Source organism: Phalacrocorax aristotelis, chromosome 20 (assembly GCF_949628215.1).
Source record: "Phalacrocorax aristotelis chromosome 20, bGulAri2.1, whole genome shotgun sequence".
Taxonomy (NCBI): Eukaryota; Metazoa; Chordata; class Aves; order Suliformes; family Phalacrocoracidae; genus Phalacrocorax; species Phalacrocorax aristotelis.
Window position 1 is genome coordinate 5,445,507 of NC_134295.1, and position 21,688 is coordinate 5,467,194.

General features: G+C 62.3%; 2 protein-coding genes across 4 annotated transcripts; one reads left to right on the forward strand and one right to left on the reverse strand.

Moving 5' to 3' along the window:
* Positions 1 to 4,010: 4,010 nt before the first annotated feature.
* LOC142066717 (CYFIP-related Rac1 interactor A-like) lies at positions 4,011 to 12,128 on the reverse strand. Of its 3 annotated transcripts, XM_075114556.1 has the most exons (12): positions 11,989 to 12,128; positions 9,141 to 9,219; positions 8,520 to 8,600; positions 6,485 to 6,606; positions 6,303 to 6,408; positions 5,954 to 6,090; positions 5,696 to 5,773; positions 5,458 to 5,574; positions 5,268 to 5,347; positions 5,052 to 5,178; positions 4,756 to 4,826; positions 4,011 to 4,639 (listed from the first exon to the last, which is right to left on the reverse strand). In XM_075114556.1, exons 3-12 carry the CDS (start codon positions 8,587 to 8,589, stop codon positions 4,576 to 4,578), a joined length of 972 nt encoding a protein of 323 aa, XP_074970657.1. In that variant the 5' UTR covers positions 8,590 to 8,600; positions 9,141 to 9,219; positions 11,989 to 12,128; the 3' UTR covers positions 4,011 to 4,575. The 3 variants fall into 3 exon arrangements, with proteins under 3 accessions (XP_074970657.1, XP_074970656.1, XP_074970655.1); XM_075114555.1 differs by lacking the exons at positions 9,141 to 9,219; positions 11,989 to 12,128 and adding an exon at positions 7,114 to 7,193 and having other exon boundaries at positions 8,520 to 8,591; XM_075114554.1 differs by lacking the exons at positions 8,520 to 8,600; positions 9,141 to 9,219; positions 11,989 to 12,128 and adding an exon at positions 7,114 to 7,346.
* Positions 12,129 to 15,559: 3,431 nt separating this feature from the next.
* Positions 15,560 to 19,727, forward strand: HPCAL4 (hippocalcin like 4). Its single transcript, XM_075114842.1, has 4 exons — positions 15,560 to 15,696; positions 17,502 to 17,671; positions 17,815 to 18,030; positions 18,304 to 19,727. Exons 2-4 carry the CDS (start codon positions 17,510 to 17,512, stop codon positions 18,499 to 18,501), a joined length of 576 nt encoding a protein of 191 aa, XP_074970943.1. The 5' UTR covers positions 15,560 to 15,696; positions 17,502 to 17,509; the 3' UTR covers positions 18,502 to 19,727.
* The last annotated feature ends 1,961 nt before the right edge of the window (positions 19,728 to 21,688 follow it).

A 21,688-nucleotide genomic window follows, 5' to 3' on the forward strand; every position in this document is an offset into this window, starting at 1 on the left:
TTGGGCAGGCTTTTCTCTGCCAGCATTGGGCAGAGCTAGGCATCAGCTTTGAAACGCTGGGCACCGCATTTGTGTTGCTGGGTCTGTCTGCCGTGCCAGCTGAACCTCTTCTCCAGCCCAGACTTGTTTGCCATCCACGCTGAGTCAAGTGTATGTGGGTATGGGCTCAGCCCAGCGCTGGAGCAGACGGCCGAGGGGGTCTCATAGCCTGGATGGACGAGATGCAGGTGTGGCCGGGTGTAAAGCCCCATTCGTCGCTGATGTGCTGAGCCTGGTCTTTTGATAGACAGCGTGGACGTGTTGATTCATCTCCCCAGGCCAGGCTGGGATCATCGTGGCAGCTCTGTGAATGAGGGCTGGGATTATGTGCTCTGTCTCCTGAGTGCAGTCAGATGACCATACTCTTAGAAATGGATTTAATATCCTTAATCGGTTTAATATGAACTTTGTTATCCCCACAGATAAATGTTATTCCTCTACCACAATAGCTGCTAGGCTGCCTGTTCTGTTCAAGAGCATGCTCATAACGGGCTGTGCTGCAGCCACGGTCAGGCAGGGTCCCCCAGGCCTTCCGTGTCACCGCTGTCATGCCTTGTCTTGAGGGTAGCAGCTCCCAGGTGTCTCAGGAGAACAGGGCTCTGTCATACTAGCTTGTTCCTGCTGTGGCTGGGCTGGGATATGGAAGGTGGAAGCACGCCCTGATCCTGCAGCAGCAAGAAGCAGGTGAGTTTGCTTTCTTGGAGAGGTAGGGGCTGTCGATGAGGACACAGGTTTTTATTTATGCAGAGCCAAGGCCAGCACCTCTGCCATGATTTGCTCTCCAAGGAAGCTGGTGTCTGTTGTACCTCTGTTGTTTGAAGGACTCTAAGGCAGGGACTGGGGTCGAGCTCCTGGCAAGGGTGGCACCAGTTCCTGGCGCTGCCACGTGTTGTTCAGCTCCTGCTTCTCTTGCCCTGGGCCCTGCCCGCTCTCCGGCCTCCTGCCCTTCTGCCCTTCCGTTTGTCCCTTCTGACAAACAGTGCAAAATCGCTCCCCAGTCCCGGCCAGGACTCGCTGAGAAAGTTGTGGTCTCAGGTTTCAGGCTGCTGTCAGTGCCGAGAGGTTTGGGGATGGGGAATGGCACTTCACTCCATCTGCCCTCTGCTAATCCCCAGACAAACGCAGCTCTTCCATCTGTGCAGCTGGAGCCGCCGAGCCCATCACACCAGCCACTTAATCTAAATGGCTTTGGCCAAAGATAAGGTCATTAATTACACTGGGATTAGAAAACAGTCCAGGCCTGGCGCGGCTTGGCTCGCCATCAGCTGAAGTCCTCAGCACCCTGGCCTGGCTGAGCATCGCAGCTGGAGAGCTTGAGCTGGAAGAGACACGTGCCCTTGCTGATGGGGCATCGTCCCTGTGGCACTGCCTGTCCTCGGAGGAGGCCCCTCGCCTGGGCACTGGCGTTTGGGCACGGTGCTGGGGTGGGCTCCTGCCACCGGCGGGGCCGGGTGCCAGGCGGAGTTGGTGGTGCATGTCCCAGGGGACAGCCCTGGGAGGAGTGCGCACTCCATGGCAGCCAGTGCAGCCCGAATCCTTGCGTCTGGCAGCGAGGGGTAAACAGGCAGCATCCCACCATCTGCATCGCCATCATTTACTGCCTCCAGCCTTCACCACCCCCTTCCACAGCACCACATCAAGCTCGGCCCTGACTCGCTGCCCGCAGGGGAAGGTGGGGCTGGCTGACCCCCACTGCTCTCGCTTGTGGCTGCCATCCCCAGAGCTCAAAGCAGCCAAAGCCCCTTTGCTGATCTCAGATCCAACGTTGGTCTGTGATATTCAAGGACTTGTGTTGCATTCTGTTTCTTCCACCTTTCGGTTCCCCTTTTCTTGCCATGTTTTGGCTGTAAAATGCGCCAGTCTGCCCATCCTGCAGGAAATTTCGCATCCATGCGGTGCTGCCCTTCGCTGGGGTGGGATGTGCCGCCTGCTCTGCCCCGCAAGGTGCTGCGTTGGGGACAGCCGGGGCTGAAGCCGCGGACATGGCGTGAGTTTGGCCTCAGTCTTCCCCTCGTAAGGAGGAGGCAGGACCGTGGGGGGCCGGACAGGGACGTTACAGGCGGCCGGGCTGCGGCTCTGTGCCAGGAGCCAGCCAGCACCAGGGCACCGTGGCACAGCTGTCATCTTGCCTGGCACCGGTGACCAGCTGGTGTCTGTCCCCGTGGTTGCTGGTGGGTTTAAAGGGTCCGGCTGTCCCTTAGCTCCCGTTGGAGGTCCCAGGTGCTGCTGCTGTCCTGGCTCTTCTGCTCCAGTTCCCACACTGTGGGGACGATCCTGCCCCGGTGACTTGGATGGGCTGGGGACCATCATGGGGATGGCGGCACCGGGGGATGGCGGCTCCTGCAGAGAAATGGCACCTGCAGCCACCGAACTGACCCATGTCTGGCCTCATCTTCAACTTCCAGGTGGGATCATTGTGCTGTGGAGCATCAGGGAGATTTAACAAAGTTCTGGGAGATGGGCTTGGTGGGAGGGAGCCCTCGGGGTCTGCTTGGGGTCGGCACGGCTGCTGGGTGAATGTAATTAATGGGGAAACTGAGGCACGGCTGGTGCATGAAGTTGCTCCGAGAGCTGGCACAGCTGGGAGCAGGGCAGGGCGTTTCGGATCCCGTGGCCCATCGGGGTGCCTTGGCGGGATTTTGGGCGGGCTGCGGGGAAGCTGTGTTGCAAGAACCTAAAAATAAAAGGAGCTGTTGGCAGAGGTTGTGCAACAGCGTGTGCGTCCTGCGCCGCGCGGGAGTTTGGTGGCTTTGGCGGCAAAGCCTGGGTGTGCGCAGCCAGATCCTGGCACCGGGCCTGGGAAACGCCGGTATGCGAAGGGCTGTGGACTGCCAGGTCTTCCTCCCTCTTTGTCCCCTTCTTGTGCTGCCCATGAGCCCCCGGGGCTGCCGGGGCTGGGGGTGCTGGTGGGTGCCCGTGAAGTTTTGGGGATGTGGGGGGCTGAGCTGCGCTGCGGTGGGTGGGTGGGCAGGATGGGTGCCCCCATGTTGACACCCTGAGCAATTCACTGCAGGGTCCAGAGCCCAGGGGGGCTGTGGGGACCCTCCCCAAGCACCCTCCAGCACACCCTCCCTGAGGCAGTGGTCGTCACCCATTGCACGGGTTGGGAAACTGAGGCATGGGCACGCCACCAGGGAGTCACCCTGCACGAGGGCTCTGGGGTGCTGGTGTCACACACGAGGGGTGCACATTGTGCCCCTGCAGCGCAGGGGGCCATGCTGGGGGGGCGAGGGGCTTACCGGCAGCGCTGACAGGGAAAGGTGGGAAAGGCCACGGGAAGAAAAGCACCGTCTGGCTGGTGGGACACCAAACCCCGGGGGACTTGGCCCCACGCCCTGGGAGCGTGGCCGTGGGAACCCTGGGGTGTCCCCGTGGGGGGGTGATGCAGCCCCTCACCAAAGGCTGGCACAGGGCCCTGCGCTGCAGGGTGCCCCTCGGGGCCTGCCCAAGCTGGGGGGCTGCAGGTGGGGGGGATGAGGATGAGTGGGCCCCCCCATGGTGGGGCTGGCATGACGGGGGGCCGCTGGGGCTGCTTTGTCACGGTGTCACAGGGCCATCTGCCGGCAAAGGCATGGCCCCATGGCAGCTCGCCATGGCCTCCAGCAGCTTCCCAGTCCTCCCACTCTGCAGCTGCTGGGGCACTGGGGCAGGAGAGTGCCCTGGATGGGCTGGCTTGGGGGGAGTCGGGGGGGTTCCCCCACCATGGCGGGGCCACCCTGGGGGCCAGCCATGGGCCATAGTCCCTCCAGGATCTCCTGGTCACTGGCAGTGTCACAGTGGGCTGAGACGTGGCTGGGAGATGGGTCCCCAGGGTGTCACGGAGGGGGGACGTGGTCCCTGGAGGGATTTAGTCCCTGGGGTGTCATGGATGGGGCCCCAGGGCCTGCGAGGGCCAGGCATGGTGATCCGGGTGCCTCCAGCCAGTGCAGCGCGGGATGGGACACAGCACAGACAGCCCTGCTCTGGCCACGAACAGATTAAATGTAATTTTATTTCACACCCAAAAAAAATGTAGAAAAGAAGAGGTGAGTGGAGATTTAATTGCTTATATTAAAAATCTACCAGGCGAGACTGAGCCGTATCCACCAGTGTCAGTGCAGATCTGCAGGGATGGTTCTTCCTCCTCCTCCTCCGCAGCTGGATGCTCGGGGACGAGGATGGGGATGGGGGCAACACCTGCCTCTTTCCCCCCTCCCCAAAGTGCCTCCGTGCCGTGGGCGATCGCTGCCATCAGCCCCATCAGCGCATCCCTGCCCAGGTCCATCCTGCCTGGCCCCAGCACCCCCGGTGCGGTGTCCGCGCAGTGCCACCCACACCTTGTGTCCAGTAACAGGGTGCTGATTTGGGGGGTGAGAAGGGGGGCCAGGAGCACGTGGTGGGGTGGCCTTGGGCCATTTTGATTTTTTTTTGTTGTTGTATTTCTGTGTATTTCTTATTGTCCCTTTTCCCTCTGTACAAAATGAGCGGTATGGTCATGGGCGTAGGTGACACGGTGACGTGCGCGAGGTCGGGGTGGCTCTGGCGGCCGCCCTGCGTTCACTGCAGCAGGGCCCGGATCTGTTTGGATGTGGTATCGTCGTTGAGGTGCCGAGTAGTGTATCTGGACGGAGAGGGGACGGTCACCTCACGGCACCCCAACCTGCTCCGCCATCACCATCCCACAGCACCAGAGGGGGGTGCCAGGTCCCCTCCATGTCCCCCGGCTCCCTGACTCACCTCAGTGCATTCAGGAGCCCCTCGGTGCTGGTTGAAGGTTGGTCTTTCAAGACTTTGATGCAGCCTTTCATCTGGTGGGTGGGAGGGAGAGAGGCAGTGAGCGTCTGGATGTGTGCAGGGGGCTGCTCCCCTTCCTCCCCATCCTCCTCCTCGGTGCTCAGGGGGATGAGTTCCCCTCCGGACCAGCTCAGACAGAGATGTCCCTACAGGGGACATCCAGGAAGAGGGAGCCCCAGGCATCACAGCTGCGTTGGGATGAGCGGGACAGCTGTGACCCCCCCCCCATGGCCACTCACATCGATCTTGGAGGTCTTCGCAAAGGCCCCCACAGGGTGGACGTGGTCGTAGAGGATGATGACGCCAACCATCACCCGCATGCAGAAGAGGAGGGTCTCGGTGTTGGTGAAGCGGCTCCGGTACTCCCTGCACCAGGAGAGGGGCCGGCTGAGCCTGGGCGGGCAGCAGAGGGACCCTGGCACCAAGATGCCCCCCCCTCCATGTGGGGTACTCACGGGGTCTCCAGCATCACCCTGCAGACGCAGGCCATGGTGCTCAGGCAGTCGGTCGTGTCTTCGATTGGGAGGGTCTTGTTCTGAAACCCAACAGATCCCAGCTGCTGTTTTCCCCTCCTGACCCCTACATGGTTTTGGGGCTGGAAAGGGGCTTCCCGCCACCCTGAGGGTCCCCCGCGGCCTTGCTCACCTCTGAAACAAACTTGGTGGTGGCATTGCTGAGCGTTTTGAGCATGGGGGTGGCCTCGGCATAGAAGAGGGACATCCTGTTGGCCATCTCGTTGTTCACCTCGCTCTCTGCGTCCAGCTGCGGGGTGGGATGACGGAGACCATTGGGGTGGCTGACCCGCCCTGAGCCATCCCCAGTCCTGTGAGCCCCCCTGGGGGAGGCCATCCCAGGGCTGGGGGGAATGTCATTGTCCTCTCACCTGCAGGTTGTTAATGCGATTTCGGCTGATGGTCCTTCTGTAGTAGCTGAAGTCGTTCTGGATGGCAGGGTTGGTCATCTGCAGAGGGGAGTCCTGCGTTAGGGGTGGGGTGGGGGCCATGGCCGGCTCAGTGTGCCTGAGGTGAGCCCCAGGGGTCCCAAGGGACTGTGCTTGCTCACAGCCTTCGCACAGTCCCAGCATAGGGACTCTGTGGGCCCCCCCCCAGCCCTTGTCCCACCTGGGGGTGTGGGGAGGTACCTTGAGCTCATCAAAGCTGAGGGTGAAGTGGAGGATCTCGGCAAACTGTTTGGCTAAGGCTTGCTCCCGCTCGAGGTGCTGGGTCGGGGCGTACGGGGGGCTGGTGAGGGCCTCCAGCAGGCTCCGCAGGGCGTTCTCTGGGGACGAAGCACTGCTGGTGCCCCTCTTGCTCCTGTGCACCTCCCCAGCCCGGGCTGGGAGACTGAGGCACGGGGCAGCACAGCATCCACACCTGAGCACACCCCATGGCCAGGACTCCCCACAACCTGCCCTGTCCCTGTATCCAGGGAGGGATGCGGGATACAACGGGGGGATGTGGGGAAGGGGGACGGAGGCTCAGGGTACTCACCCAGCCGCAGGGAGAACTCATAGAAGCGCTTCAGCTTGGCGACAAGAGGGCAGACAGCGCTCCAAGCCCTCTCCTGCAGCCGCAGGTCCCCGGGGTTTTGGATGGCCTGTGGGGGGAAAGCACCAGTGGTTGTCCCAAGCCTTGGTGGGTGGATGGGCAGCGGGTGCTGGGGCTGCACCCACCTCTCGGATCTCCTGCCCAGCACCCGTGTAGGACTGCAGCTCAGCCAGGACAGCCTGCGCCTCCTCCAGCACGGCGTTCACCTGGTTCCACACTGCCGTCTCAGCCTCTGTCGGCTGCGCATCTGCAGGGCAGCACCCCGGGGAGAGAAACCCGGAGGGCTCTGAGTGGGGCCCCACGTGGCGAGAGCCAGAGTGGGATGCCAGCACCCCAACCCATGGCTCTCCCACCAGCCCGCAGCCCTTCCTGGCGGGTTTCTCCCCCTGATCCATCTCCTCGCCCGAGCTCAGGCCAAGCCGTGGAGGTGGGGCAGGTGGGGCTGAGTCCTGGCTGCCCTGCGACCGCTGTCCTGCTCAGAGGGTTCCCTGAGCAGCCCCCAGCCCCGGGCTGGCCCCAACAGGCTGCAAACTGCCCCAGGGAAGAGGTGCGGAGCGATCGCCCCCGGCCACGGGTCTGCCCCGGCGGCCGCAGCCCCCCCTCCCCGGGGAGACCCCCGGACGGCAAAGGTAGGGGGAGGATGTCTGGGATGGGCGCGATGCGATGGGCAACGGGTACGAGAACTCAAAATGGCGTGGATGTGGAACTCAGAATAAGTACAAAACAAAAAAGGAAAATAAAAATCCCATCTCACTTTCAAAGTCAAGGAAAAAATTAGGGCCTTGGTCAAGTTCGTTATAAGTCAACACTTTAAGAAGGTTCCCCATGTGAAACCTGCAAGAGAAGAAACAAGAGGAAAAAAGCATGATGGTGAGGTGGTGCTCGGGGAAGAGGTGCTGGGCTGCGGGCAGCGGCCGGCAGCGGCCAGAACCCCTGTCCTCCCCCTGCTGCTCCCCAGGGGCTCGAGGCACTCCCGGCCAGCCGGCGGTGACCCTGCGGCTGCTCCCGGCCCTGGGGCTGCAGCCTCTTCCCCCTCCGCGATGGTGATGAGCGCTGGCGGATGGGGTGATGGAGAGGAAGGAGTGAAGGGAGGAGAGAGCTGCTGGGCTGCGGCGAGGAGGGTGAAGCGGTGAGTGAGTCCCCAAAGTCTTGGCTACAGGCGTCCCCCTTGTAGCTGCGGAGCCAGCCCCTAAACAGGGGTGCTGGGGAGCACCCACAGCCCCGTCCCCCTGCCGGGGGGCTGCGGAGGAGGCTGGACGTGGGTGAAGGCTGTGCTGCCTCAAAGGACCCATGAGGATCTGGGACGGTCCCTCAGCGTGGGAGCGGGGTGGCTGCGTGACCCCCGCCCCACACCCCAGCCCCGGCTATTTTGGGATGTGCCGGTGCCGAAGGCAGTGCGGTGAGCTGTGCACAGCCTCTCCCTGCCGGGGACAGGGCCAGGGCCAGGGCAAGCGGTTGCTGCTGCACTATTTTTACCCTCCTCGCTCTTGCTCTGAGCTGTGGCCTGGGAGGAAGAGGGGGAGAAGGAGGAAGGGGGGCCCATGGGCCTGTGCTGCATCTGGAACCTCGCCATGGTCGTCACCATCTCCCGTATGCCCCCATGTCTAGCCTGGGAGGTCCACAAGCCATACCCTCCTGTCCCAGTTAGCCCAGGCCAGCAGGAAACTGGGCAGGTCCCCTGGGCTGGACTGGGGTCCCCAATCCCTGTTCCTCGGGCGCAGGTTGCCATCACCACGCTGCCCCTCCTGGCAGGGCAGGCAGCACGGATCCTTCCCTCCCTCCCTGGCATCCCCAGCCTCCAGGCTGTCCTCGCCGTGGTGGTGGCAGGGCACATGCCCCATGGCCACTGGATGCCATTGACTCTAATGACAGTGGGCACGTGCCTTAGGTCCTCATGGGCCAGGTCCTGCCGCTGGGATGTATCCTGTATCCCTGCCACTCGGCTGGGTACATCTCCCCGTGCTTTCAGGGATGGGGCATCTCTTGGGGTCCCACTCCCCTGCCCCACTCAGCCCTTTGTGGGGCACGTCCAGGGCTGCTCCAAGGCACCTGGGGATTTGGGGCTGCTCGGGGACTCCGTGCCTGTCCCCATATTCTGGAGAGCAGCCGCGGCGGCGGTCCTGGCCCCCTCCCCACACCCACCCTGCTCATGGGACTTACTTTCAAAATCCAGGAAAAAATGAGGACAGTTTTCTAAATCTTTGCCCAATACCTTTATCAGGTTGCCCATGGCCAGCAGACCTGAGCGAGAGAAACAGAACAGAGTGGAACAGCACCGGCGCTGCTGGCTGGACACCCCGGCACGCCCGAGCCCCCTCCGCTGCTGCAGCACCTACCTGCACCCGTCCCGCCAGGCTCCGCACCCCACGGCCCCGCTGTCCCCAGCCCGCACCCTCCTGGCCGGGGTGCACGGGTGTGAGCGTCTGCCGAAACGTGGCGGCTCTCCCCGGCACTTCTGCCGCTGCCGTTTGCAGAGGCGGGGAGGGAAGCGGGGTGTGGGTTTGTGAGCATCGCGCTTCCTGTGGGCGCCCCTGGCCGCGCCGCCTCCCCCGAGCTGCCCTGGTTCCCCTGCCCAGCCACCTGCTCTTGGCCCGGGGATGGTGGGCTGCCACAGGTGACCCCCGTGGGGTTGTGCCAATTCCCCTGAGTGACAGGGCTGGCTGTTCCCCATGGACGGGGAAGACCCCAGTTGGGATTTCTGCCCCACAGACCTGGTTTAGGGGTCTGGAGCCCACGCCAGAGCATCCCACCCACCCCATGGCCATGGCCCTAGGTCCTTACCTCAGTGCCCGGTGTGGTGGCTACGGCAAGAGAAGGTGCTGTGCCACTTGCCTGAATCACTTCATGGGCCGGCAGGGACCTGCGGGCAGGAGGGCGAGAGGGTCAGGCTGCTGCCCCGCCAGACACCTCCCCACCCCAGGGATCTGCTGGTGGGTGACCAGGTGGGAAAGCACGGGGGGATGCTGCTCCCCCTGACCTGGCTCGCAGCCCCGCACACCACTGCCGGCCTTCACCTTATTTGACTCTATTATTTTTTTATTGCCAGCAGCCGGTGTCGTCGGGAGCTCGCCAGACACCGGCTGAGCATCCCCTTCCCTCTGCACCCCTCGGGGGACCTGCCAGCTTGAGGAAAACCCCAGGGCCAAGCCATCTGTCCTCGTCCTCCTCGGAGAGGCCAAGACCCCCCGGGATGAATTTCCAGGTGCCGCTGGCTGGGTTTGCTCTTTTCAGTGTGTTGCATGAAGATCGCTTTATGCTGCTGAGGAACCACAACCCAAATCCTGCAGGCACTGAGATGCTCCCCTGGCTCCCCCATCCCCTGCGGTTCCTACGAGGATGTGGGGGGGTTGGGGTTGGTTAGTGGGCTCTGGGAAGCAGCCTCGGGATTCAGAAGGTTGTAATTAAGCGCTTGGGTTTAATTAACATGGCTGGGGTGGGGAAAGGGAGAGCTGGAGGAGGCAGCAGGGGCAGGGAGGGATGGGGCTGCTTTGTGCCTGGGATGGGGTTGCTGCCTCCAGTCCAGCGCTCCCCACTCAGCCCCAGTGCAGCCCCTTGGCATCAACAGTGATGGCTCTGCCTTCCTCCTCCTCATCCTCCTCCTGGGCCTGGTAAGCGGTGGCTTTAAACTGGGGCTCCATGGGGTGCACCAGCCTGATGCCAAAATACAAGCCTCTTTAGGAGAGCCACAGCACCCAGGTTCCGCACCGCACATCCCTGCCTCAGTTTCCCCATGTGTGGTGGGTGCTTGTACCCTGTGGTGGGGCATAAGGATGCCCAGAGCTGCCCTGGTGCAGTGACCACAGGGTTTGTCCCACTGGGTGCTGGGGTGTTTTGGAGGGGTGCTGGGCCCCGTAGGGTGGTGCTGGGGGTACCCTGGGCAGCCAGCCATGTGGGAGACTCGCACCAGCTCTGCTCAGGGATTTGCATAAATGCTGTGATCGGCGTGCAGGTGTCCTCACGCCCGCGCCGCGGTTGTCCTTGACGGGCAGCTTGGGGCTGGGTTTTGTCACTGCTGAACTCGGCTTGTGTCCAGGGAGGGGGCCCAGACATGTCCCCATGGTCCCCGATGTTGGGATGCCCTGGCACGAGGCCTGAGCCGTGGCATGGGGGTTCAGTGCCAGGTAGGAGGCTGGGGATCACGGCAGTCCCCCCTGGCTTGGCAGGGAGGTTCTGCTTGGGGCTCAGTGCCGGATTTGCACCATTTCCTTGGCCCAGGTGCATGTGCCCTGTGGTGGTGACGCTTGGCCCTGGGAGCCACGACACGTACCCCTGGGGATGGCCCTCGAGGAGGGCGAGGGACTCCCTCCATCATGGGCTGCCCATCGCCGCGACACCAACCAGGGGAGCTACATACCCCAAATCCACCAGGAGAGACACCCAATACAGGGACTGCCCTTGCAGGGGGGTGAGCTGCTGGAGGTGGGCTGCCTGCAAGGGGCACGGGGCTGGAGGCAGCGGGGTGTCCCCCCCCAGCCACACCCAAGGTGGCCCTGGGTTTTGTCCTTTCCTGTGGTGGCCTCCCTGCACCCCAGCCCCACTCAGGCACCTGCTCCACTGCCTCTCCCTGCTCCCCCCAAGCATCCTGCCCCGTGGGGACCCCGCAGCGGGTGTCACCTCCACGGGGACATCCCAGCTGATGGGGTAAAAACCCCCTCCTGTTCCAGGCAGGACCAAATCCTGCACCCAGGAGCATCACTCCCCCCCAGCTGGCGGTGCCCAGGCTGACCACGCCAGAGAGGCAGCAGTGCCCCCGGATCAGGCCATCCCCCTGTCACCCAGGGCCGTTTCAGGGCTGTGCCCCTTCGCTGCCGGCACAGCATCGCTGTGGGCACTGCAGCCTGGTGCAGCGCTGCACCCCCCGCTGAGGGCTGGGTCCCCCTTCCCCTTGGCTAGGCTCTGCACCCCACAGCCCCCCCTGCCCACTGGGTGCCGGGCCCTGTGCCCACCACCGCCGCCGAGCCCCTCCTGCCGCTGCCCCCTGCCCATGGCCACGCCGGCATCTCTGCGGCCGTTGCAGGGTTGGACACACGGTGCCTGGAGGATTTTTCATGGGGGGCACCTTATCCCAGGAACACAGGTCCTGGGGCCAGATCCTGCCCAGGATGAGCCAGGGCACCCCCAGCCCTGCCAGGGTGGGGTTGGGGCTTCCCGGGGCTGTCATCCCCCGGTTTTTGGGGACCTCCCTGGCTAGAGGGAGGTGCGAGTCCCCCCACGGGGTTAAGCCCCCCTGAGCAGGGGTGGCGGGGGCTGGGGGCCTCCCCTCTGCCTTGCTGCGGCTGCGGGCGAGCGGTGGGATTTACCGCAGGGCTGCCGGGGAGCGGAGCCGCAGCACCCAGCCGGCGCGGGCAAGCACCCAGCCGTGCACCCGCACCCACCCGGGGCCACCGCGGGGCTGCAGCATCCCAAGGGGGGGGGGGGCTGCACCCACCCCATCACCCCCAGTTCTGGGGGCACCCAGCAAGTGTTGGGTGCACCAGACAGGGGGTGCGAAGGGAGACAGGGATCCCTGCGGGGAGCCGCTACTGGTTTGGGTCCCTGGGGGAGACAACCAGTGCCTGCCACAGCCCCCCACCCTGCTCTCAGGCCTGGTAGCATCCCTCTCCCTGTCCCCCGTGGCGGCTGTGCTCACCGTGGCGGTGGGGAGCTCGAGGTGTGGGCAGGCGGTGGCTGCTGCTGGTTGTCTGCGGCTGCTGCCGGAGCACGGGGTGTCGGGGAAGAGCCGCCTGCCGTGTGCGTGAGCCGCCCTACGCCAGCTGCCGAATGCACCACAAAGACCACCATAGCCCCCCAGCCCCCCCCACGCCACTGGTGACGGTGACGTCTCAAGTGTGAGGAAGACGGGGATGCTTAACCCCCTGCGTGCCGACTGGCAAACCTCATTGGTCTGCCTTGGAGAGGGGTCTGGGTCGCACCAGGGTGCTGCTCTCCGGTTTTGGGGGACGTGGTGACACCAGGTGGGTCCCCATGCCCGCCACCGTGGCAAAGCCAGCCCAGCACAGCCCCAGCTGCCCAAGCACCCACAGCCCGCTCTGAGCAAGGGGAGGGAGGCCCCAAGTTTTCCGTTGCTCCTGCCTCAGCCCATGGGCAGCAGCGATTCCCCCCAGCACCCCTCTCTGGGGAGGGGGGGGTCAGCCACCAAACCCACCCGGTGCCACTGCCACGGGGCCCCATTTCGGCAAGTCAGCGCCATCCGTCCCCCCTCAGCTTCACCCGGGCCAGGGCCAGGAGGGGTTTGGATGGCTCATGCTGGTGCAGAGCTGTTCCCACAGGGGTGATGCTCTGCTTGGGGAGGTAGGAAGCAGGTGGGGAACCCCAAAATAGGAGCATTTCTGCTTTTCCATCCTGCACCCCCTTCTACCAGACCAGTGCTGGGTGTCACAGTAGGGACATCAAGAGGGACCCCCAGTTTTGTGGTCACCCCAGGTCTGGCTCACCCAGCAGCACCCAGAGGTGCTCCCCAGGGACACAGTGTGGGTGACAGCAGCTCCTTGCTCCTGAACACAAGCATTTCTGTGCAGCAAAGTACAGCATGGGTGCCCAGCCTACAGCATCCCAGTGCTGGCCAGGGCACCCAGCACCAAGCCTTGGCTCTGGGGTGCAGTGGGCAGGAAAGGGACCTGCTCTGGGATGGTGAGCAGCTGGGGAAAGGCTGAGGCTGCTGTTGAGGCTACATGGCTCAAAGGGAGGGAGCAGCAGAAGAAATGAGCAAGCAAGTGAGAATTCCTTGTTTTGCTCCAAAACTCTCTGCAAACCACAGCTCAAGCCCAAACACTGCCCGCAGCAGGGTTGGCACTGGGTTCCCCTGGGCATTCGTGCCCCATGGAGGGGCTGTGCCAAGGGAGAAGCCACCCAGAGCCCATCCTGATGTCCCAGTGTGTGCCCATGGCCCACCAGTCCCATACTCAGGCTGTGCGGTGGCTGCCCAGTGTGCCACTGGAAAATGGGGGATTTTGTGGAGTTGCACTGGCCATGAACGGTGTGTGCTGTCCCGAAGGGACAGTGTCCATCCTCTTCCCCAGCCCTGCCCAGCTGAGCCCACCCAGGGTGATGGGTCCTGCCCAGGACCATGTCATGGGGACACTCATGGGAGAGGAGCGTGGGAGACACAGAGGTGCTGGCCGAGCTCCCAGCACCCCGAGCACCGCCGGTGTTGCAGCCGGATGATCTGGCAGTGTAGTAGGACAAGGGGTGTCAGGAAGTCAAGGCAAGCGACAGTGACTCTGCTCCCCACGGCTCCCAGCAGTCTGGGGGGGCTGATCCATCTGCAGCAGCCCAGGGCAGCGGGGGACTGTGGCTGTGGGGTCCCCCCCCGTTGGGCACAGCCCCCCCAAGCCGTGCTGGTGCAGCCTGTAGCCGCTGGGGGAAGCTGCAGCCCTTTGCATTTGGCAGCGTCACTGGATAATGAGGTCTTTAGGAATCAGTGAGGCCCTGGCAGTTCTGCACCCCAGGGACCCCGGGGCTTGGAATTGCTCCCCAGGGATCAGGGGGCAAAGGGCTGCCACAGAGCCAGCGCTGTCTGTAGAGCTGGTCCCCCCAGACAGCCTGGAGCCCGCTCTGCAATCCCAGGGCCAACGTCCCAGGTGAGCCTGGGTTCATGTCAGGGCTTGGGGTGCCCCGATCTGGGTGTTGGGCTCAGCCAGGTGCCCCAGCCCGTGTGCTCGGGGCCACCAGTGCAGCCAGCCCCACAGGCACCTCCCTAGCACAGGGACTCGGTGTGTCGCAGCCCCAGAAATGTGGACACCCCAGTACCCCACAGCCACCCTTGTCCCTGTCCCAGGGCATCCCTGTCACACCCCCAGCCTGGCACTCCCCCACCTCTTCCAGCCACCCCCTGCCCCTTCAGCATGCCCTGTCCCATGAGCTGAGCTGCGCCGGTCTCAGCCCTGGCAGCCATGCTGCTTCAATTAAGCCCTCATTAATTTTTCAGTCTCCCTGCGCACCCTGCGTGCAGGCGGTTTGCAGTGGCACTAATTGATGTCTTCTCTACTTAAGCACGTGAACCAGCAGCGGGTTGCCCAGCCGGTATGGAGGGGCTTATCCCACCGCGCTCTCAAGGAGGCTTATGGAGAGGCTTTGGGGCCAGACAGAGCCACGTGCCCAGTGCCCGGCGGAGGCTGCTGGCATGACCCCAAAGCTGTGGGGCTGAATCACCCCACTGCAGGTGGGGATCCAGCCCCAGACAGGGGCGTGGTGCTGGGATCTGCTATGGGGGGGTCCCAGCCCTCCTGCCCCCGGGGTGGACAGGTGATGGATCCTCGCTGCATATACACAACTGCAAATATTGGTGTCTTTTTGTAAACCAGCCCTCTCTCGCCTCTGGCTGGGGCAGTTTCTGCAGCTTCATGCAGTCACCTCCCCAGTGAGGGTGGGTGCACCTGAGAGCAGGGCTGGGCGAGGGGATGCTGAGCCATGGGCAAGGGCAGAGCAGCCCGCAGCCCACAGCCCCGCTGGGGACTGGGATGGGCACCAGCCCTGGCTGGGTGGAGACTTCATCCAGGCTCAGTGGCCACCAGCTGCAGAGGGGCTGCTGCGGATGGGCCAGGGTGGCACTGGGATCACAGCGGGATGGCCAAGGTCACTGGGAGGAGCAGTCAGTGATCGCCATGGAAACACTCCACGTTTGGTTCTGGAGATGAGAGCGCTTTTCTCAGCCCTTTCCCCTCTGCGCTTCAGCTGTGCCAAGCAAGGAGGGCCAAGGTGTGTCCTGGTGTCCTGGTGCAGGCAGCATGGGGCCCTGCGCTGGGTGCCTGGCAGGGGGATGCAGGCAGCATGGCTCCTGCTGGCCCTGAAGCACACCAAGGGAAGGGGATTTTGGGGTGCTTTGGCACCCACCTGCAGGGACAGGAGCCAGAGGCAGGTGAGAGGGGCAGAGTGAGGAGGAGGAGGAAGCAGGAAAGCAGCAGCAGAGAGTGGCAGGAGGGGCAGGGAGTGCAAGGGGGCTCTGCTCAAGACTGAGGTCCAGACGGGCACCTCCGGACAGGCAGGGCCAGGAGCGTGGTGCTGAACCCAGCACTCCCAGCATCCCAGCCCCAGCAGCCCTCCTGCATCCCAGCCCCAGCATCCTGCCCAGCATCCCAGTGCCATTTCGCCTCCCAGCATCCCAGTACCCTCCCAGTATCCCACCTCGAACGTCGCTGCGGCCCCACCCGGTTGATTGACAGCTTTCCTAGCCAATGGACGAACGTTGCCGCCGGGGGGGCGGGCGGCCCGCGGCTACAAGAGGGGCGGGAGCGGGGCGGATAGAGCCGGCGGCTGGACCGCGGCCCCTCCGGTACCGGTCCCGGCTCGGTGCCCTCCCGGTCCCGCCGAGCCGCCGCCTGCCCGCGCCGTACGACAGGTAAGGGCCGTCGGGGCCGGAGCTGCCGCCCGCCCCCGGGGCTGGGACCCGGTTCCCCGGTGCGGAGCTGCGCTGTTCCCGGCTGCAGGGGGTGTCGGAGCCGGTGCCCCGGAGCTGCTTCCCCCCCGGGTGGGCAGAGCAGCCCCCGCACCCGCGAGTGCTGCTGCCCCCAGCCCGGCCACCCTCTCCATCCCCTGGGGTCGGACCCTGCGCCCCTTCCCTGCTCCCCAGGGTGCTGAGCCGCTGGGGTGGTGCTGGAGGCTGGGTGCCCTGCGCTGCCCAGGGTGCAGCCCCGGGGGGCGACCCCGTAGCGACCCCGCTCTGTCCTGTTTTGGGACCAGCAGCCGGTGACCGCTGACGACAGCAGCGCTTTGAGATGAGCTGTTTGTGCTGAGCGTGCGATGGCCCTTCTGGCTGCTGGCCCCAGCAGCTGTCCTTGCTGTCCCCTGACCTGGCATGGCCTGTGCTGCGTCCTGCTCAGAAAGGGGTATCAAGGTCTGTGGACCAAAGGATGTTCTTCTTGAGTCTTGGCCTTTTTGAGGGCTTTCCTTGCAGGATAAGGTGTGGTGCTTCCACACCTTATTAGGACCTTGTTGCTGCTCCCTTATGGGAAAAGCTGCCCTTTGTGCAGGTGAGAGGGTCCATCCACCTGCCAGCACGGCTGGTGGGAGATGCAGGAGGACACAGGCATGGTACATGGAAGGGCTTAATCAGACTGTGGTGCCGGGAGGGCTCGTGTAGCTCCGCAGCCGAGCTGGGGCTTGCTGAGGAAGCGTTGTTCTCTGTGGGTGTCCGGACATTTCCTCAGCTCCGGCTGCCAAGGGGTGGTGGGTTAAGTGCTGCCGCAGCAGACAGTGACAGATGCTGGTGGGATGATGGGGCAGGAAGCTACCTCTGCCTGTGGGATTATCTGGGAGCGTGAGCAGCCCTGCTCACTGCGGGGGGAGGCTTGTGCCCATCCTAGGGTACCCCCATGTCCCCCAAGCCCACATAGCCAGGAAATCAGATGCTTGGAAGGGAGGTGGTGCTTGGTCAGGCTCCAGGTGAACTTCTACTCAACTTTCTCTGTGGAGAGAGAAGCTCCAGGAGCTCTCAGCAAACCATCTGCTGCTTGGGCTGAGCGGTGCTGGCAGCCAAGGCTGCGTGGGAGCGGGCACGGTATGTATCGGAGCAGTTCCGTGTCCTGCCCACACAACTGCGGGCTTGCTAGCACTCCAGTGCACTGTGCCGTAGGCAGCCCCGAGGCAGAGGGGTGCCTGGCTGCAGACCCCATCCTCACCAAGGGCTGGCCAGGAGCAGCCAGGCGTCGCCACGGCTGGCTGGGTGCTACAAGTTGGATTGTGCCAGTGAGGTTTTCCCCTGCTTCAATGGCAGACTCGTGTTACCTCTTCTTTGTCGCATCCTTACACAGAGCAGCTGGACATCATGGCCTGGTAAAGGCCATCTGAGGAGTTCTGGGTTTTCAGTTGCTTTTTGAGTATTTTTCTGCAGCCCAAAGGAAGCCAGCCTAGGAGATAGGGGGGACTGAAGGTGATGCTGCTGGCTGCACTGGCGAGGTGCCCCAGGGCCAGCTCCTGCACATCTCCAGCAGCAAGGGCCACAGCTGAGCATGGGCACCAAGCCTGTCCCCAGCGCCACAGCCACTGTCCCAGCATTTGACAGTGCATGGACACCCAACAGCTGGGCAGATCAGCTCTAGCTGGGGGAAGAGGCATGCAGGGTTGGCCAGCTGCTGTGGTGAAGGGCTGGGGGTACCAGCCCCTCCCGGTGCCTGGTGTGTCAGAGCCATGCATTTTCCCTCCCAGGGGCAGCCATGGGCAAGCACGGCAGCAAGCTGGCCCCGGAGATGCTGGATGACTTGGTGAGGAGCACAGAATTCAGTGAGCAGGAGCTGAAGCAGTGGTACAAGGGCTTCCTCAAGGACTGTCCCACTGGCATCCTCAACCTGGAGGAGTTCCAGCAGCTCTACATCAAGGTGGGCTCCAGCTGGGGGCCCAAGTGCTACCTGCTGGGCTGGAGCACCCTGTTCCTGCTGGGGCATGTGTGCTCCTTCAGGTGCAGCCTCTGCACTGAGCTCCTCCTCCCTGTTTCGATCTTTCTCTTCTCTCCTTCCTACAGTTCTTCCCCTATGGAGATGCCTCCAAGTTTGCCCAGCACGCTTTCCGCACCTTTGACAAGAACGGTGATGGGACCATCGACTTCAGGGAGTTCATCTGTGCCCTGTCTGTTACCTCCAGGGGCACCTTTGAGCAGAAACTCAACTGGGCCTTTGAGATGTACGACCTGGATGGGGATGGGAAGATCACACGCTTGGAGATGCTGGAGATCATTGAGGTACCGGTGCTTAAAATCAGCAGGGGTAGCTTGCTTCTTCCAGACTTTTCACAGATATTGGGTCCATTTTGGCACCAAAGAATGAGTTTTCCTGCCCAGAACCGTGCCTGAAAGGTGCCCAGTACACACTGATTGTAGATGTGCAGCAGCATAGCTTGTGCCAGCAGCTAACTGGGTCCCAGCAGAGCAGCAGTCCTGTCCTCTGCCTTGTCCTGGGACCTTCTGCCCATCCAACATTCCCACTCTGGTACTCTGCTTCTCTTCTTGCTCCAGGCCATTTACAAGATGGTGGGGACTGTGATCATGATGAGGATGAACCAAGATGGGCTGACGCCCCAGCAGCGTGTTGACAAGATCTTCACAAAGATGGACAAGGACAAGGACGACCAGATCTCCCTGGAGGAGTTTAAGGAGGCAGCAAAGAGTGACCCCTCCATAGTCCTCCTCCTGCAGTGTGACATGCAGAAATAGAGCCCTGGGGGCTCATTGCTGGACTGGCTTCAGCCAACCTCTGCTCCCCATGATGGTTTTCATCCCTGTTTCCTGCTGAGTTCCCCCGTGCCTGCTTGGCCCCAGGTGTGAGCCATGCTCCATCCCTTCTGCCACCCAACCGCCTCTGTTCCCCGCTGTGTCCTGGGCAGCCCACTGCTTGTGGGCTGTAGTTGTCCCTCAATGGGTAGAGCCTGTTCTGGGTATTGCTGGCTTGAGGTTACCCCCAAATCATCCCTCTCCCGTCCTGGAGCTGGACTCCCTGTGGCCAGTGGTGAGCATCCTGGCTCCCCAGGGCCAACTGTTCCCTTGTCCCTGCTACTTTCTCCCTGCTTTCCCCAACTGCTCTACCTGGCCTATTCCCTGATCCTAACTGAAACCAGCTCTTTCCTCTTTCTGCTGATCCCCCCTTCATTGTTTGTGATGCCTCCAGGGAGGCTGAAAAGTTCCAAGTCCTGGCCTTCATCTCTTCTTCACTGGCAATTCCCTGCAAGGCTGCCCGGAGGGGCCAGGGCTGGCCCCAGGGTGCTGGAGAGCTCAGGCAGGGTGCTGCACCCTCACTGAGGGCTTGCTGCCTTAGCTCCCTCTGCCTGGCTTTAGCTTTTCCACATCTGCTTTTGCATCTGGGAACAGCCAGGGTTTGTCAGGGGACTTTAGATGAGAGCAGAAGTGTCCAAGGCCACCCCTGGATGTGGCCAGTGTCTGATCCCAGAAGTCACCTTCCACCCCACTGCCTGTGTGAGCTGGCAGAGCAAGTGGGTGACTTCCACAACTGCCCTGGCAGCATCTTGGATGCTTCATGGAGTTTCTGGCCTTCCTGGATATTGATGTGATGCTTGGGGTCCCAAACTGAAGGCAGGGGCTGCGTGACTCCTCTGTGGGCTGTCCTGGGACAAGGTTGGGATTGTGGGTGTTGAAGGCATGTCCTGCTGCTGCTTCTGGGGAATGGTGGGTCCTGGATTGGGGCTGTGGATGGGTCCTATGCCTGCTAAGACTCTTGGCAAGGCTCTGCAGCCACAAGAAACATGTCTATCTCTTCCTTCCCCCATCCCAGCCTGCTGCCTCTGTCCCTCCTGCCCCAGGACAGGAATATTGTTACAAGTTGATATTTAGTCTGCACATTGTGATGTTGATGACTGTAATATCTGTTAGGAGATGGTGAAGTTGTTATTTATTTTTTTAATGGAAAAATAAACTGTCCTACAGGTGTGGTGTTCCTCCTGCATGGCTTATTGGGGGGCAGCTGGCTGCTGCAGCTATGGGGAGAGTGAGATGGCAGAACTGTGTTCCTGAGCATTGTTTATGGGTCTTATCTGAGCCTGTGATACTCCAAGGGGTGGAGAGGCCCTTAGGGACAGCATGGTGAGGCTCAGCCTGGGAAGCCTTGAGGATGGGTGAACGTGTAACTCTTCAGCCATGCAGTTAGTGTTGGGGAAGGGGATGTTAACTCTTGGAGGAAGATAGGACCAGACATCTCTGGTCTGTGCTGGAAACAGGTCTTTGTCAGCCAGGAGCCTGGGCCCTGGCTGTTCCCTTCATTCAGGGCTGGGTGTAGCCAGAGGACCTCGTGGCTTTGCCCTGGGCCCTGTTGCAGCACGGTCAACTGGGACCTGCTATCACTGTGTCTTTGTTCTTTTTCTCAGTCTCCTCCACCCCCATACTCCCTGCACATATTTTCCTCTGGTCTGTCTTCTCCATCAGCAGCCTGCAGAGACAGTGGCTGTTGCTAAGGAGCTCTCACCAACTTTAAATACTTCTCTGTAGTTAATCAGGCAGGGCTGGCTCCTGGCTGCAAGCTGGGCTGTGCAGTGCTGCTCAGCCCATCCTGCCTGGCTCCAGCGTGCGGGGAGGTGAGTGGCTCGGCTTCCCTCCTGCAAATCACCAGCATCTCATCTGTCCTGCAGCAGCCAGCACCTGAGCACAGAGATGGGAGGATGCCAAAACCATGGTAATGAGTGTATATTTTTAGAAGTGCTGCTGAGAGAGAGCTCTGCACCTTAGGTTTGGCTGCCATGCTCATCTGGGCTGTTGGGGAGCCTCTGTGTGTGTGTGTTTGCAGCTCAGCAGTGCCTGGAGAAGGAGGGATGGGGCAGGTTGTCCCCACTGTGTGAGAGCCTGGGGATGTGCCAGAGCTGCTCTTTGAAAGAGCAGTAACTCAAGCTTAGGAGGGGACTCTGAGAATAGCCTTGGTGATCCCAGGGCCCTCGAAGCTCTGCCTTCCCTTGGGGCCACTCTAAAGGAAGCTCAGGTGTTTCCCAGGGGGAACCTGCAAAAAGTCCCTGGGGAAAGGAGTCTTTGAGTGTGAAATGATGTTGAACTCCCAGAAGGGCATCCCAAAGGATTTGGGATCCAGGCAGCTGGGTGAGCCCTGCAGCCAGCACTGTTCACCAGCACCCAGCTTACCCTGGTTCTGCTCTCCTGTTTGAACATCAGAGCAAGCAAGGTTGTGTTTGATGAGCCTCATGGGCAGGGACGTGGTTGTCCTCAAGGCTGTGATCTACAGGGAGTATTGGTGTTCAGCTGCTGGCACAGAGCTTTGGGCAAAACCCTTCTCCTGGCCTCAGTACTGGGGTTCTGTGACCTCCCAGGTGCTGCCCAGGTGAGATGAGGTGGGATCTTCCATCACTTTGCCCTTCCTGGCTGCTGAGTTTTGGTCTCTGGGGCACACTCCCTGCTCCCTGAGGGTCTCTGGGTTGTGGGGCTCTGCTAGTCATGGTGTGGTTTTCAGCCTGAGCTGAAAGCCGGGGTCCATGCACAGCTCTATGGCTGGATTCAATTCCACCAGCACTCGTGGGAGAATGAGGGAAGAGCCTTAATTATTTTCTGCGCTCACTCCATTAACTAGCATGCGTTGTGGGTTATCCCAGCACGAAGCAGAGTGTGAGCACGCCCGTGACCTGGCACGCAACCACTGCCCTGGCTGCTCCTTCCCTCCAGCTCCATGTGCTGACCACCCTTGTGCCCTTCCAGCCACCCCATCCCCTGGCACCGGTGCCACTCTGTGCTTTGCAAGGATGGGCAAACCCCAACGACCCTCCGATGCTCTTGGGCTGAGAGTGAGCCGGTGCCTCCCGTGGGTGCCCTGTCACCTCCTGCTCCCCTGTGCTCCCCAAGCTCCCTGCTCATGGCACCTTTCTCCCCAGCCACCTCCCTTCGCTCCCCGGGGCTG

Excerpts from the sequence above, each read along its gene's own strand:
- HPCAL4 (XM_075114842.1), top strand. The coding sequence starts at position 17,510 with ATGGGCAAGCACGGCAGCAAGCTGGCCCCGGAGATGCTGGATGACTTG. Across the intron at positions 17,672-17,814 it reads TCCAGCAGCTCTACATCAAG|TTCTTCCCCTATGGAGATGC; the intron begins GTGGGCTCCAGC and ends TCCTTCCTACAG. Across the intron at positions 18,031-18,303 it reads AGATGCTGGAGATCATTGAG|GCCATTTACAAGATGGTGGG; the intron begins GTACCGGTGCTT and ends TTCTTGCTCCAG.
- LOC142066717 (XM_075114554.1), bottom strand. The coding sequence starts at position 7,225 with ATGCTTTTTTCCTCTTGTTTCTTCTCTTGCAGGTTTCACATGGGGAAC. Across the intron at positions 5,179-5,267 it reads AGGGTGATGCTGGAGACCCC|GGAGTACCGGAGCCGCTTCA; the intron begins GTGAGTACCCCA and ends CTCCTGGTGCAG. Across the intron at positions 4,827-5,051 it reads CGAAGACCTCCAAGATCGAT|ATGAAAGGCTGCATCAAAGT; the intron begins GTGAGTGGCCAT and ends CCCACCCACCAG.